Here is a 13,306-nt window from a genome sequence, read left to right as displayed (position 1 = left end):
TGTGGTGTACACATCTGGAGTTATACAGCTTTAAATAGGGTACCTAAATGGGCAAGGACTGGCCAGATTTGGGATGTGCGCTAAAGGGTTAAGTTTGGACTGTTAATTTTTAAAAAAAGAGAATACCTGATTTTTGTCTCAATTTATTCTTGTTAGTAGGCACTTTTTTCATTTCAATATTATCAAAATAAGCCACATTATTCACAGAAAACGTCATATTAAGTATGCTTTCTTTTCCTTTTCATCATTGCTTTTACTCATGGTGCCCTATAACTTTTTCATGAACAATAAAGACTTTTTCTTTTTTGATTTTTAACGGCAAAATTTAAATCAAAAGATGGATCACAATACTAAACCTGAATAATCATGAATCATGTACATTTTTTGCAATGCACAGTACAATATATTCAGAAATGTAATATGCCTCTCTGTCCTGTAACCTGAAAAAGACATCAGATATGCTTACCTCAATCTCTGAGCATTGTGAAATCTCAGATAGGACATGATTGCAAGAAGTAAAAAGAAGATAAGCACTGATTCCAGCAACATAAATCGAGACTGAGCAATCAGGGAGTTTTCTGAAAGTTAAACAAACATATCAAACATTTACATTTGACAATAATGAGTACAATGTAAAATTATCCACAGAAATGGTTCCTTCATTTAACGTAAAAACTAAAAATCTGTTATCGACAACTTAGTGTTTTCCAAAATCTGAACCTCACCCATGAGGAGGAGAAGGGAAGCCCCTAGTGCTGTATAATGGGAACATCTCAGTTCCACCATTAGAAGATAGCCAAGGGGTACACAGAGTGCCCCCGCCATAGCTGGTATCACCCTCAGACTCCAGACTGTAATATTGCAGGTGTATTCTGAAAGGAAATTATGAGATGCGTATTAAACACAGTGGGTAAATGCATATTGTGAAAGGACTAATCAGAGCTCAAGACTAACTTTTTTCACCATTGTTCAGGAATTATCCTGAGAAAAAAATTTAACCATCCCAAAATGAATGTGGACCATCCAAAATTGAAAACGTTGAAATGGGGGAAGTGCTATGTATAAAAAGATCTGTAATTTCTACATGGTGAAACCAAAATGCATTACACTTCTAAAACGGTGAAGTATAGAGCAAAATCAAATTTAAAAAAAAATATGTCATTGTCCCAATGAAGTGGCAGTGGGACTAATTACAAACATAGATTATACATTGTTTCATACCTGCTCCAATTCTGTTCCAGACAAAGTTTCCATCAAATCCTCCCAGGTAAGCTAAAGAAAACAAAGTTTTCAGATTTTGGTTATCAGATCGGATCAAAATGTATTAATATAGCGCATTTCATAAACAATACACAATACGCTTCACAGACAACCCTGGCCAGAACATATTTTGAATTCAGAAAAAAGTATCAAGCATCTATTTCAAGAGCCCACTCCCAGTGGTCTTCAAAAATGGCCGCAATTTGGGTGACATGTTGACTGAATCAAATTTACCTCCAACTCTCTTTCAAACTCTATTAATGCCTATTCCCAATGGCAATTACAAATATGGTGCATGTGCACTGTGCAACAGCACAACAAAGAGTAAATATTTTCACCACCCACATTCTGGTAAGGTAATACCTGTTAGAGGTGTCATCTCATGTCCTACAAAGGCGGTGGTTTATTTATTGATTTGTTGCTGTGGGAAAGGGTACGTTGGACAAAGGAAACATCAGCTTAAACAGAGAATTGCAGAATACTGCAGTGCAATCAGATGAAAAGATGATTGCACTGTTGTTGTCCATTTTATGGAAGAAAATCGTTGATTTCATCAATTAGATATATTAAAAGAGAGATTTAATAGGTGTCTCTGTAGGAGGAGAATGCTTCTCATCCCCTTGTTACGGGAGTGCCGCAGGGATCTGTACTGGGTCCTCTGCTGTTCTCCTTATACACCAAATCTCTTGGTTCAGTTATTAATTCACATGGCTTCTCCTATCATTGTTTTACAGATGACAAGCAACTCTTCTTTTCTTTCCCCCCCTCAGCCACACAGGTCAATGATAAGATATTTTCCTGCCTGGCTGACATCTCCACCTGGATGACCAGCCACCATCTGAAGCTCAACCTCAACAAAACTGAGCTGCTCTTCTTCCCATGCAAGACCTCCTTACTACGTGAGCTCTCAATCACGGTTGATGGCACCACAGTGACTGCCTCTCACTCTGCAAAGAGCTTGGGGGTGGTCCTGGATGACCAACTGGACCTCAAGGAGCACATCAAGGCAACATCACGATCCTGCAGATTCCTTCTGTACAACATCAGAAGGATTCGACCATACCTGACGACGCACTCCACCCAGCTGCTCGTCCAGGCTACGGTGACCTCTCGCCTTGATTACTGCAACTCTCTCCTTGCAAGCCTGCCAGCTTGTGCCATACAGCCGCTACAGATGATTCAAAATGCTGCTGCCTGACTCATCTTCAACCTTCCCAAATTCTCCCATGTCACTCCTCTGCTGAGGTCACCCCACTGGCTACCGGTCGCTGCCAGGATCAGGTTCAAAGTCCTGACCCTCGCCTACACTGCAGCCAACAGGACGGCCCCTGTCTACCTGCAGGACATGATTTGATTCTATACGCTTGCTCAACCACTCCGCTCTGCAGCAGCAGGGCACCTTGCACACCCTCCCACCCGAGTAAAGGGATCACAGAGCTTCTCCACCCTAGCTCCCCAGTGGTGGAACGAACTCCCTGTCCCTCTTTGAACCTCTCCCTCACTACCCATGTTCCGCCTACGCATCTCTTCAGACTATACCTGGACTAACTGCCACCACCCTGTGAATCATTTCACTTTAAATCCCCCCTTTCATGACACTCATGTTACATGTACCTCCATTCCAGCACTTTTCGTAATTTGTATTTGTCCTAATATTGTAGCTTGTTCTTCTCCCTAGTTTGGCTTGGCTAAGTTAGGTCAGAATAATGTCCACTGCATGAACTGAACTGTGTTCTTGGTTATAAACAGCTGTATGAAATGAGTATTGAACCTGTGTTTTGTAGTTGTCCAATGACCATGGATAACGGCGTCTGCTAAATAAATATAATGTAAATGTAATGTAACTGGCTGGTGTTTCAATAGGTAACTAAAGTGATATCTGTATTTAGATCCACAGTTGAGCTCAAAAGTTTACATACACCTAGGCTAAAGACATTGAATCTCAAATTTTCACAACTCCACCCATTTCATGTTACCATACATTTCCTGTGTTAAGTCACTTAGGGTATCTACTTTATTTCCACAAGAGGTCATTTCAAAATAATAGCCAAGGGACAGATTTATTTCAACTTTTATGTACTATATCAGATTTTCAGTGGGTCAAAAGTTTACATACACTTTTTAGTATTTGGTGGCATTACCTTTTAATTGCTTAACTTGAATCAATCGCTTGGTGTAGCCTTCCACAAGCTTCTCACAATACTTTACCAGAATTTTTGCCCATTCCTCCTGACAGAACCAATGTAACTCAGGTAAGTCAGGTTTGTGGGCCTCCTTGCTTGGACATGCTTTTTCAGTTCAGTCCACAAATTGTCTATGGGATTCAGGTCAGGGCTTTGTGATGGCCACTCCAATACTTTCACTTTGTTGTCTTTAAGCCATTTTGTTACAACTTTGGAGGTATGCTTAGGATCATTCTCCTGCTGGAAGGCCCAGTTGCAACCAAGTTTTAACATTCTAGCTGATGTCTTGAGGTGTTGCCTCAGTATTTCTAGATTATCCTCCTTCCTCGTGCCATCTATTTTCTGAAGTGCACCAGTCCCTTTTCCAGCGAAACACCCCCACAACATGATGCCGCCACCCCCATGCTTCAGTTTGGATGGTGTTCTTCGGATTAAATGCCTCACCCATTTTCCTCCATACATAGCGCTGATCATTATGTTTATAACTATCACTATAATTATCATTATAACAGTTCAATTTTTGTTTCATCTGACAAGAGAACACTCCTCTAAAAGGCTAGGTCTTCGTCCTGGTGATTACCTGCAAATTTCATTCTGGCTTTTTTATGCCGGTCTTGGAGTAGGGGCTTCTTCCTTGTGCGACAGCCTTTCAGGCCATAGCGATGTAGGATTCACTAATGGTGGATGTAGATACTTTGGCACCTGATGCCTCCAACTCCTTCACCAGTTCCTTTGTTGTTGTCTTGGGGTTCAGTTGAACCTTTCAGACCATAGTTCGTTCAGCCTTGGGAGTTAATTTGTGCCTCCTTCTTGAATGATGCAGTGTCCCTGTGGTCACAAGATTTTTATATTTGCATAGAATTGTTTGTACAGATGCTCGTAGTACCTTTAGTTGTTTGGAAATTGCTCCTAAGGAGGAACCGCACTTGTGGAGGTCCACAATTTTCTGAGGTCTTGGCTGAGTTGCTTGGATTTTCCCATGGTATCAAGGGCAAAAATGCTGTGGCTCTAAAGGTAGGCCCTTAAATACAGCCACATGTGCCAATTAACTCCTAATTATGACAACTCGCCAATCAGAAGCTTCTAAAAAGTCATTATATCAATTTCTCGAATCTTCCAGACTGTTTAAAGAGACAGTCAACCAGGTGTATGTAAACTTTTGACCCACTGGAATTCTGATATAGTGAATTAAAGCTGAAATAAATCTGTCTCTAATCGACTGTTTTAAAATTACCTCTGATGTGAACAAAGTAGATTCCCTAACTGACTTACCAAAAGAAATGTATGGTAACATGAAATGTTCAGAGTTGTGAAAAATGGAGTTTGAGTATCTTTAGCCTAGGTGTATGTAAACTTTTGGCCTCAACTGTATGGGAAAAACATCAGGAAATAAAGCCAGACATTATGGTGAAAAGCGCACATTTAATGAACAGGATGCTTGTGCATTAGTGCAATATGTTAGAAAAAGTAGAAGAGCAACTCTTCCTTAGGTGACTCAGAATGTCAATGCAGGACGTGATCAGGCTATAGACGTATCAGTAAGAACAGTCATCCTTCACCATATTCTACACAAACCTACACACCAATTTCCTATTAAAGTGGAGTCACCCTGATTCGGTTATGTCCAGTTGTTATGTATGGTGTATCATCTCCACTTGCTTGTAAAGAGATTTTCAAAAGTCATTAATGTGTACCAGGCTTTTGGGTTGATGTATCTGTCCCAAAAATCCATCAAGTTTCAACTAGGTAGATTAATGTAATGGGCTTTAAGTTTTGAGCTCTCACCTCCCAATGCTAGGATCATGTGACCAAATGGTGGGCCACTTTCGTCAATGAAGAAAACCTGCTTCATGTAAAGTGATACAAACTGGCCATAGTAGACTTCATCAAACCTGTAACACATCAAAACATGTTAAATATCTGAATAATTTGTATAGCCCACCCCATAAGCATTTCATAAGACTTTTCTGACAGAAATACCCTATCCTACCCATCAAATTGTATTGTGCAGTTATAATTGATGATGAGTTGTGTTATGCATAATAATTAATTCATATTCAAGGGATAAAGATTTAAAGATTAAGCAATTCATAGTCCTTGCTTCTCTCTTACCCCACGGAGACTCCCTTCTTACCAAGCACATTGGCAGATGGATGACGGTTGACAGCATATTTAAAGTTTTGATTTATGAAACAGTCTGCTCCAGTTAGTGCCCATACACGAAGTGACTCTGTCTGCATTTGGTCACCCCCAGTTGTCAGCACACCACCAAACACCCCTCCTCCCAGCAGCTCCACCAAGACAGCAAGATGATGTAATGGCCGATGCTATTGTTCTCAAAGGATATTACTATGTGAAAGGTCAGAAGCTTTTCCAATGCTCCCTAACTACATGTCTATAGATATTTATACATTTTCAAAACCATAATGAATGGGGGTTCTCTGTAAAGGCTGCGTCTAAATTGATGAGTTTGATGGTAAAGGTTTGAAAATTTTCCAACTCTTATCAATAGGCTACTTATAAAACTTTTTAAAACCAGACAATAAATTTGTATTTATTTAACCTTTATTTGACCAAGAAAACCTCATTGAGATAGAAACCTGACATAAAACACAAAGTTACACAAGACTGTACAAAAACGAGTTGCATGAAATGGAGAATAGGCTCCATGTAAAGGCTGATGGGTTACTGAGTCGAAAAGGATGTGAGAGGATTCCCGCACCATATTATTATTAATATGAAATTTTTTAAAAACCCTATAATCAATGGAATCTTTCGCACACAACATCTCGTCGGGGGGGAATCAATAGAATTTGTGCAAAGAATCAGTTACCATTGTTAAGGGTCTCAGCAAATGTAAAACAGCACGTACCCCTCCTGTCATTTGTTAGCCTAGTCTACAGACATTTTCAGCAAACAAAACAGCATTCACTCCCCCACCATTTTCCTTCTTATGAATTTTAGGTGGCTTTTGCAAGGGGAATCCACGTCTCTCTCTCACTCTTATTTTAGGACTCTGAGAAAGACTAAAGTTTTTGTCACTACTGACATACTAACCACTGGTCAGGCCAGCAAGGAGAAGAAACTAATATTTCCTGAAAGGAAAACACGCAGGAGTACTCTAAATGGAACCAACCAAAAAGGCCTAAATTCTATTTTGGGTACATTTTCATTTGGATAAGTTTATTTTATGTATTTGTTTACTTGCGTATTTTCTTAATGACTGACTTGTTTAATATATTTTTAGAAACACCAAAAGTGGATCTGTCTCTGGGCCAAGAGCTTGATCTTTAACCACTTGTTGCCATTTTTCAGACAAGACGGTCAGTTAGTCCATAATACTATGTTTAAAATGTAGCCTATTTATGTATTCACTCATTTACTTGCTTTCTTTATATTTATTCAGAAATAACTGAAGAGCTGCTTAAGATCCAGGAACCGGGCCAGGGGGTTTTGTTGTCAGCAAGGATGTTTTACACAATCCACCATTAGAACAAAGCGGTACGTTTTTGGCTATTTTAGGCCTTATGTCTGCTTGGCTATCTGATCTTCATTCTGTTTTTCAATCAATGGATTAATATCACCGTGTTGAAACTTTTTTTTTTGTTTTTAATGGGGCGACACTGCTCAGGAGGTAAGAGCGGTTGTCTGGCAGTCGGAGGGTTGCCGGTTCGATTCCCTGCCCTGGGCGTGTGGAAGTGTCCCTGAGCAAGACACCTAACCCATAATTGCTCCCAACGAGCAGATTGGTACCTTGCATGGCAGCCTTTCACCGTTGGTGTGTGAATGGGTGAATGAGAGGCATCAATTGTAAAGCGCTTTGGATAAAAACGCTATATAAACGCAGTCCATTTACCATTAAAATTTGTAGCCTGTGTTTATTTTTGTTTTTTTGAAAGGTCCTTTTTTTTAGATGTTGAGCAGGGTCTGAGACAAGAAATCCAGCATGGCCTGAGACAAATCCAGCATGGTCTGAGACAACGAATTTGGTGTGGCCAGGGACATCCAAATGTTGGAAAACATTTTGCAGGGCCTGAACCTAGTCAAGCATCATAAGCAGGTTATTTTGACTTTATATTTCTTTACACATACATGGATAAAGTTAAAACTTATCTCATAGGGCACCTCACTTCAGGAATTCCATACAATTTAAACTTATTTTGGCTTCATGAAAGCCAAAGTATTCTCACAAAAGGCTTGTTCTTGCCTGTACTCCCATACAGAAATAGGAAAACATATGCTCCCTCTATGCAGAGCATGTGTCGACAGGAGTTTAGTGTTCAAAACAATTAAAAATGGTGGAAAAGGGCTATAGGATTGAACAAAATATTGTGTGGCATTTCACAGTCGATCAGGTGTTCTGTCTTTAAAGAAGTCAGTCATATACTTGCTCAAAAAGAGGTAGTTGACCATATCTTCTTAGCTAAAAAGGAACTTGCCACTGCTCAAAGTTTTATTTAAAGCTACACACAGAAAAGCTCTTTTACAATCAGCCTCCTCCAAGCTCATTCTTGCACTTAGTAAAATAGCTCTTAATAGTCTACGGCAGTGGTTCTCAAACTCGGTTCTGGGGGACCCCTGTGTATGCTGGTTTTCATTCCAACCTCAACAGCAATCCCAGAATTTTAGCCCTCTGGGGTCTGAGGGTAAAATGTGGCACACTGGTGATTGTGCCATGCTCTGACATTTGTGTAAATTTCATCAACTTTATATGCAGTGATTCCAAAGTGTTTCATATCTCTGTTTTCAGCACAAACTCAGCTATAATAATATGGCAGCAGTAAGTAGGTCATAATCATATGTGGATTGCAAATTGCTCTAAAAACACACAAACTGTAAACAGTAGTTTTGGACATGCACAGGAATGTTGTAATAATACACACTAAACATTACATTACATTACATTACAGGCATTTAGCAGACGCTCTTATCCAGAGCGACGTACAACAAGTGCATTAGTTCAAGGTGCAGAGGTGCAAAAGAAACACACTAGAGTGAAGTAAAGATCGTAGTGCCAGAAGTGACCACATAGATCAGGACTCCAACCCTGTAGAGTAACCTGTTCAGCAAACAAACAAACAATCTTGCCAAGTACAAACTAGCATTTGCACATTTGCTAAACAATTGTAACTAAGATTTTTGGTCACTGAAATGTGTTCATCACGGTCTTGGGTATCAAAAGATGACAAAATATTTTAGCAAATCCAATGAGAAATATAAAATAAATTGCTAAAAGTTAGTGTGACTACTATTTTTCAACACCAGGCGAGAATGGGAGGGCAAATGACCTTTCTGTAATGAATATGCATTGGGTAGGAGGACCTGCCAGCTAAGTAGGCTATTCACACCTGGCCGCATGCCTCCCCATCACTAAGACAAAGACTCAGTGAGCCATTTAGAAGACAGAAACAAAGACAACTTTTGATTTTCAGAACATTTATTGAAGCAAACTATACGCATGGAAGATGAGATGAGACTGGTGTACTCTTGCAACGCTTGCGTGGCCTCTTCGCTAGTGGTGAACTAGGCCGTGTTTCCTGATCAGCATCTCTGTAAATATGATAAAAACAAAATTGTTAGGAAATGTGACATCAAATCAAACTTTATTTATATAGCACATTTCCTTCAACAGGTGAAAATTAAATGTGCCTTACAAAAAAGGGGCAAACCACTAACTAATGAAAACAAAACTTAGGAAATGTGACATGGTTACATCATATACAAACAAAGAACCAAACAAACACAACCAGACGCAGAGAGGTAGCCTATAATTTTGAGAAGAAATGGATAGAATTGTTCGTAGTGTGGGAATTTACAAGCACGCATATTGCTGGATATTCCTACAAACACAGAGATACGTTGCAATACAGTACACATATTTACCAATATGATCATAAGAAATATACTTACTCATGAAGTTGATCCTCAGCTGGATCAGTTCGCTGTTCGAAATGACACCACTCTTCATCAATGTCGGCTTCCGGACGGACCATTTTCCAAAATTAAACGAAATGTTTACCTCAAAAGAAGTGAATTAGGCTACACTTTGACATTCTATCCTGCTTTCGCAGGCTGGGCATTTCTCACATGGATCTCGCATCGCCCCTCCCCTACTCTCTTTCTTTGGAGAGTAGTTATAATGTCGTTAACATGTGAATGCGATTTGGGCGGACTTCCTGCTGAGCGAAATTCACATAGTAATGAGTAAGGATTAACGAAGCATACATGGTTTAATTAATCAAATTTAGAACTTTTAAAACAATTCATATTATTTGTCAATGGGCGCATTGGAAATTCGTGATTCTAAGGTTTCTGTCAATGTTTTTGTTGCGTCTGTATGATAATAACTCGTGAAGTTAATCATCCAAATAGAAACGAAAGTTCATTTAATCTTGCCGAGCTCCGCCAGTGGAGCTCCCGACCCCAGTGTGTGCACCCACACTGGCCCTTTCTGGATAAGACTGGGGACCCCAGCTCTAAAACATGAAAAATTAACAGCTTGTTAAAATTCTGGGATTGCTGTTGAGGTTTGAATGAAAACCAGCATACACAAGGGTCCCCCAGGACCGAGTTTGAGAACCGCTGGTCTACGGAGTGACATCCCCTTAACGGCGAACAATTAAAAAAGACAACAGTCTGTAATTCAACATTTTGCTGATAAAATCATCCCTGAGAAGAAAGAAAAAGGCTATTATTCAGTCAGGAGGGTTTCTATTACTGTTGCTGAGTATTGCTCCACCTTTTATTTTGAGTCTGATAGCTCTTACTAGACCATTTTTAATGTGGAGCTTGCTCAGAAGATATATCTGGTTCCTCATCAATAGAAAGACTGAAATGTTTTCCAGCCCTCTCCACTTTCGATCAGACAAGATGCTGAAAACTAGATATGGCTGTTTAGCAGGCCCGGCGCCAGCCGAGTACCGAAGAGGGGGGTTTGAAATACCGAAAGGGGGCGATGACATAAAGCAAAGTATTCCCAGCTAGAAAAACATGTGCAGGCCGATATTGCTACTACAACCAACTAAAACTATTTGTGAGCTACTTACAGATAGCAGAGTATTAAATAATCTTAATATGAAAATATATTACTAGGCTACATTAAATAAAAAGCAAAATACATCTTCAAACACTCGGTTCATCGATAGGCTATGTAGCCTGTCTTTTAATGGCTGGAGTAGCCGCCACCACAAATATAAATGATACGTCTTAGATACACCAATTCAGCAGTTTTACCGTGATTACAGACAACTTGCAAGTGACAGTGACACCGCCACGAAGTAATTCATTGTGCCTGCTTTAGCCTACTAATATAATGCTCATTGCGACCTGCTGATTAACAGATGCATAATAATACGCTAGGTTAGAACAGCCTATACCAGTGACACAAACAATAACAATACAAATAATGAAATAACCAACTAACTACGACCAATTATCTAGCCCTCAAAAGCATGGGAAAATATTTCACCCTACCTTTACTTAAAAGAGCTGCAGTCTTCTGTTTGATGAGTGGAACCTCCTCAGCAACAACCAATCAAAAAGTGTCTTTGCATAGCAGACTCCCCTTAACTAAAATATTGCTATTGTAATATTATCACTAGAAAGCTGACGCACTTGGGTGTTGTGATTTTTTAAAACATATTTAAAAAAATATATATTTTAAAATTTAATTAAAATCCTTTTTCACATTCATCTTGACTGAGGGGGTGGGACAGTCTGGGTGAGGGGGCGTTGCCCCCACACGCCCCCCCTGTGGGGCCGGCCATACTGTTTGGGAAATTTAGGCTAAAATAGATATGAAACTGTACAAGTTTTTGATACCAGTGAAACAGGGAGAAACTAACAATCTAGCATCTTTGCCTTCTGGAAAAACTAGACAAGACAAGATGATGTAATTTTATGTTGTTTATCTGGAACATGAAGTAAAAAAAAAAAGCTGTTCCGGGTTTTACTCAGTGCAGTTATCCAGCTACCTCAGTAATCCTGCTTCATGATACAGACCCCTGGTTTGCTCATTTTAGTTTAGTTTTTTGTGAACAACTTCAATTTAGTTGTTTTTTGGGAATTATTTTTTGACTTAGTGTTTTGCTTTTATCTTTTGGGTATATAAGTGGAATGGTTTGGGCAGTCCTGTCAACATGTCTATAGCCATTAAACTCCACACACACTTTTGCACCATTGTATATTGTCATGATTAACAATTATTGTACAATAAATTGCATTCACTTTAACCTGGCAATCCTCTTTTACTCTTACCACAGCACACCTAGCAGTTTTAAGGTCCTAACATACACATAGAACTCAGGATATCCGCAACCTGTAGTCACTCACCTATGCACTAGTGTCATAGCAGGATATACAATTGTTTTTTTATGCAGGCTACACAAGCCAGAGGCACGTCCACGTCTACCAAGTTAGATCGAGATCCGTATACAGACATATTAGTCTATGCATAACTGTTAGCACAGAAGAAAGGTTAAAACACTATTTTCAAGACAGATGGGGCTTCATTGTGTGGACGTGTGAAGTTGTATCTGAATTCTGTGTTCACAATCAGTTAGAAGGTACAGAACTTAATGTTCTTAAGGGCTGAGTGTCTGTGGTCATTGTGGTTATTTCTGAAGGAAACCATGAAAAGCGGCCAACTCTGTCCTTTATAGGTATAGGGCTTGCCCAGCCAAACCATAACTTGGCTGATGGCATTCCTGCCATCCCAATATCTATGGACAATCGTTAGGGAGCGATGGGAAAAATTCACTAAAAACACAAACAGACCCTTGGCGCATGCCATCGTATCATCCTTCTCTCTCTTGGAGGAGCTGCTGGAAGGAGGGGAGTTGGGTGATGTGCTGACAGTTCACTTTGGCTATGGACATAAACTGGAGCAGATTGTTTTGGAACAATTTCAAAAATAAAATCAAATAAAAACTTTAAACACGCTGTCAATGCTTTAAACACAATGTGCTTGGTAAAAAGGGGGGTTGTAGGGGGGGAGAAGGTGGGAGAAATATTAATTACGGAATATTCATTGAATATTAATTACTTAATATATATCACAAATAACTAAATCATAATTATGCAATACAATATGACAGGTACTAAAGAGTATTTCACTCTTTGGTGAAAACTGGTTTCATGTTTATAATACGAAAAATTATGACAGTGAATGAGATACATCTTACACAACAGCGTTGGGGAAATTAATCCCATACATTCTTGTCACCAGTCCCAGAGCAGTTATGATGAGAAGAATCACATTGATTTCAGTTTTCACTGTAATGGGTAGCTTGATGGAGCCTGGCATGCTTTTCTTTGTAGTTAATATTTTGCCCTGAAAGAAGCACAAAAAAACCTGATAAAAACTTGCCATGTACAGCGTGCTACACAACTTTTATTGTACACAGATTATGAACAAATACTGATCCAAAGGCTTCAAGCTTCATAAGTTCTGTTCAGTGGAGAACTCATTGAGTCATATCACTTTCTCTGTTTTAAATGAGAACAGTCTCAATTTAAGAAACTCAATCTCACATTTTTTCTGAGACATCTGGAAAACTAAATTAACTTTACTGGCACAGGCCTGCAGTAATTTGATTGGGGTGCCAGATCTCCAGCTAGGTAAGCTCACTAGACAACATTACATAATGCCAACATTACCCATGAACATCAAGATGCACACCGACTAGCCATTCTCTATAATGTGCACATACTTACATCATAATAAAAGTATGAACAATTCAACTAGGTAGACCCTTGACAAATATCAGTATCATATTTAGATTATTTTACATGGTATTACCAGTTAACTCAGAGCTTTAGTTTTTCCTACGTGCATGCGATAAAAGTACAATCCCTCCACTGAT

The 13,306-nt window shown here is 39.3% G+C and overlaps 1 protein-coding gene across 3 annotated transcripts in view; it reads right to left on the bottom strand.

Annotated features, from left to right (window-relative positions):
- pomt1 (protein-O-mannosyltransferase 1) overlaps positions 1-13,306 on the bottom strand; it is a 241,570-nt gene that overhangs the window by 205,430 nt on the left and 22,834 nt on the right. For all 3 annotated transcript variants that reach the window (XM_035436345.1, XM_035436348.1, XM_035436346.1), the window contains exons 2-6: positions 12,626-12,774; positions 5,229-5,335; positions 1,222-1,272; positions 726-872; positions 467-578 (exon numbers count right to left, since the gene is read on the bottom strand). In XM_035436345.1, the coding sequence (XP_035292236.1) occupies positions 467-578; positions 726-872; positions 1,222-1,272; positions 5,229-5,335; positions 12,626-12,747 (539 nt within the window). In that variant the 5' untranslated portion in view covers positions 12,748-12,774. The remainder of the gene's footprint in view (positions 1-466; positions 579-725; positions 873-1,221; positions 1,273-5,228; positions 5,336-12,625; positions 12,775-13,306) is intronic.

This window comes from Anguilla anguilla, chromosome 10 (assembly GCF_013347855.1).
Source record: "Anguilla anguilla isolate fAngAng1 chromosome 10, fAngAng1.pri, whole genome shotgun sequence".
NCBI lineage: Eukaryota > Metazoa > Chordata > Actinopteri > Anguilliformes > Anguillidae > Anguilla > Anguilla anguilla.
The sequence above is the reverse complement of the archived record's forward strand: the minus strand, read 5'-3'. Positions and strand labels throughout refer to the sequence as shown.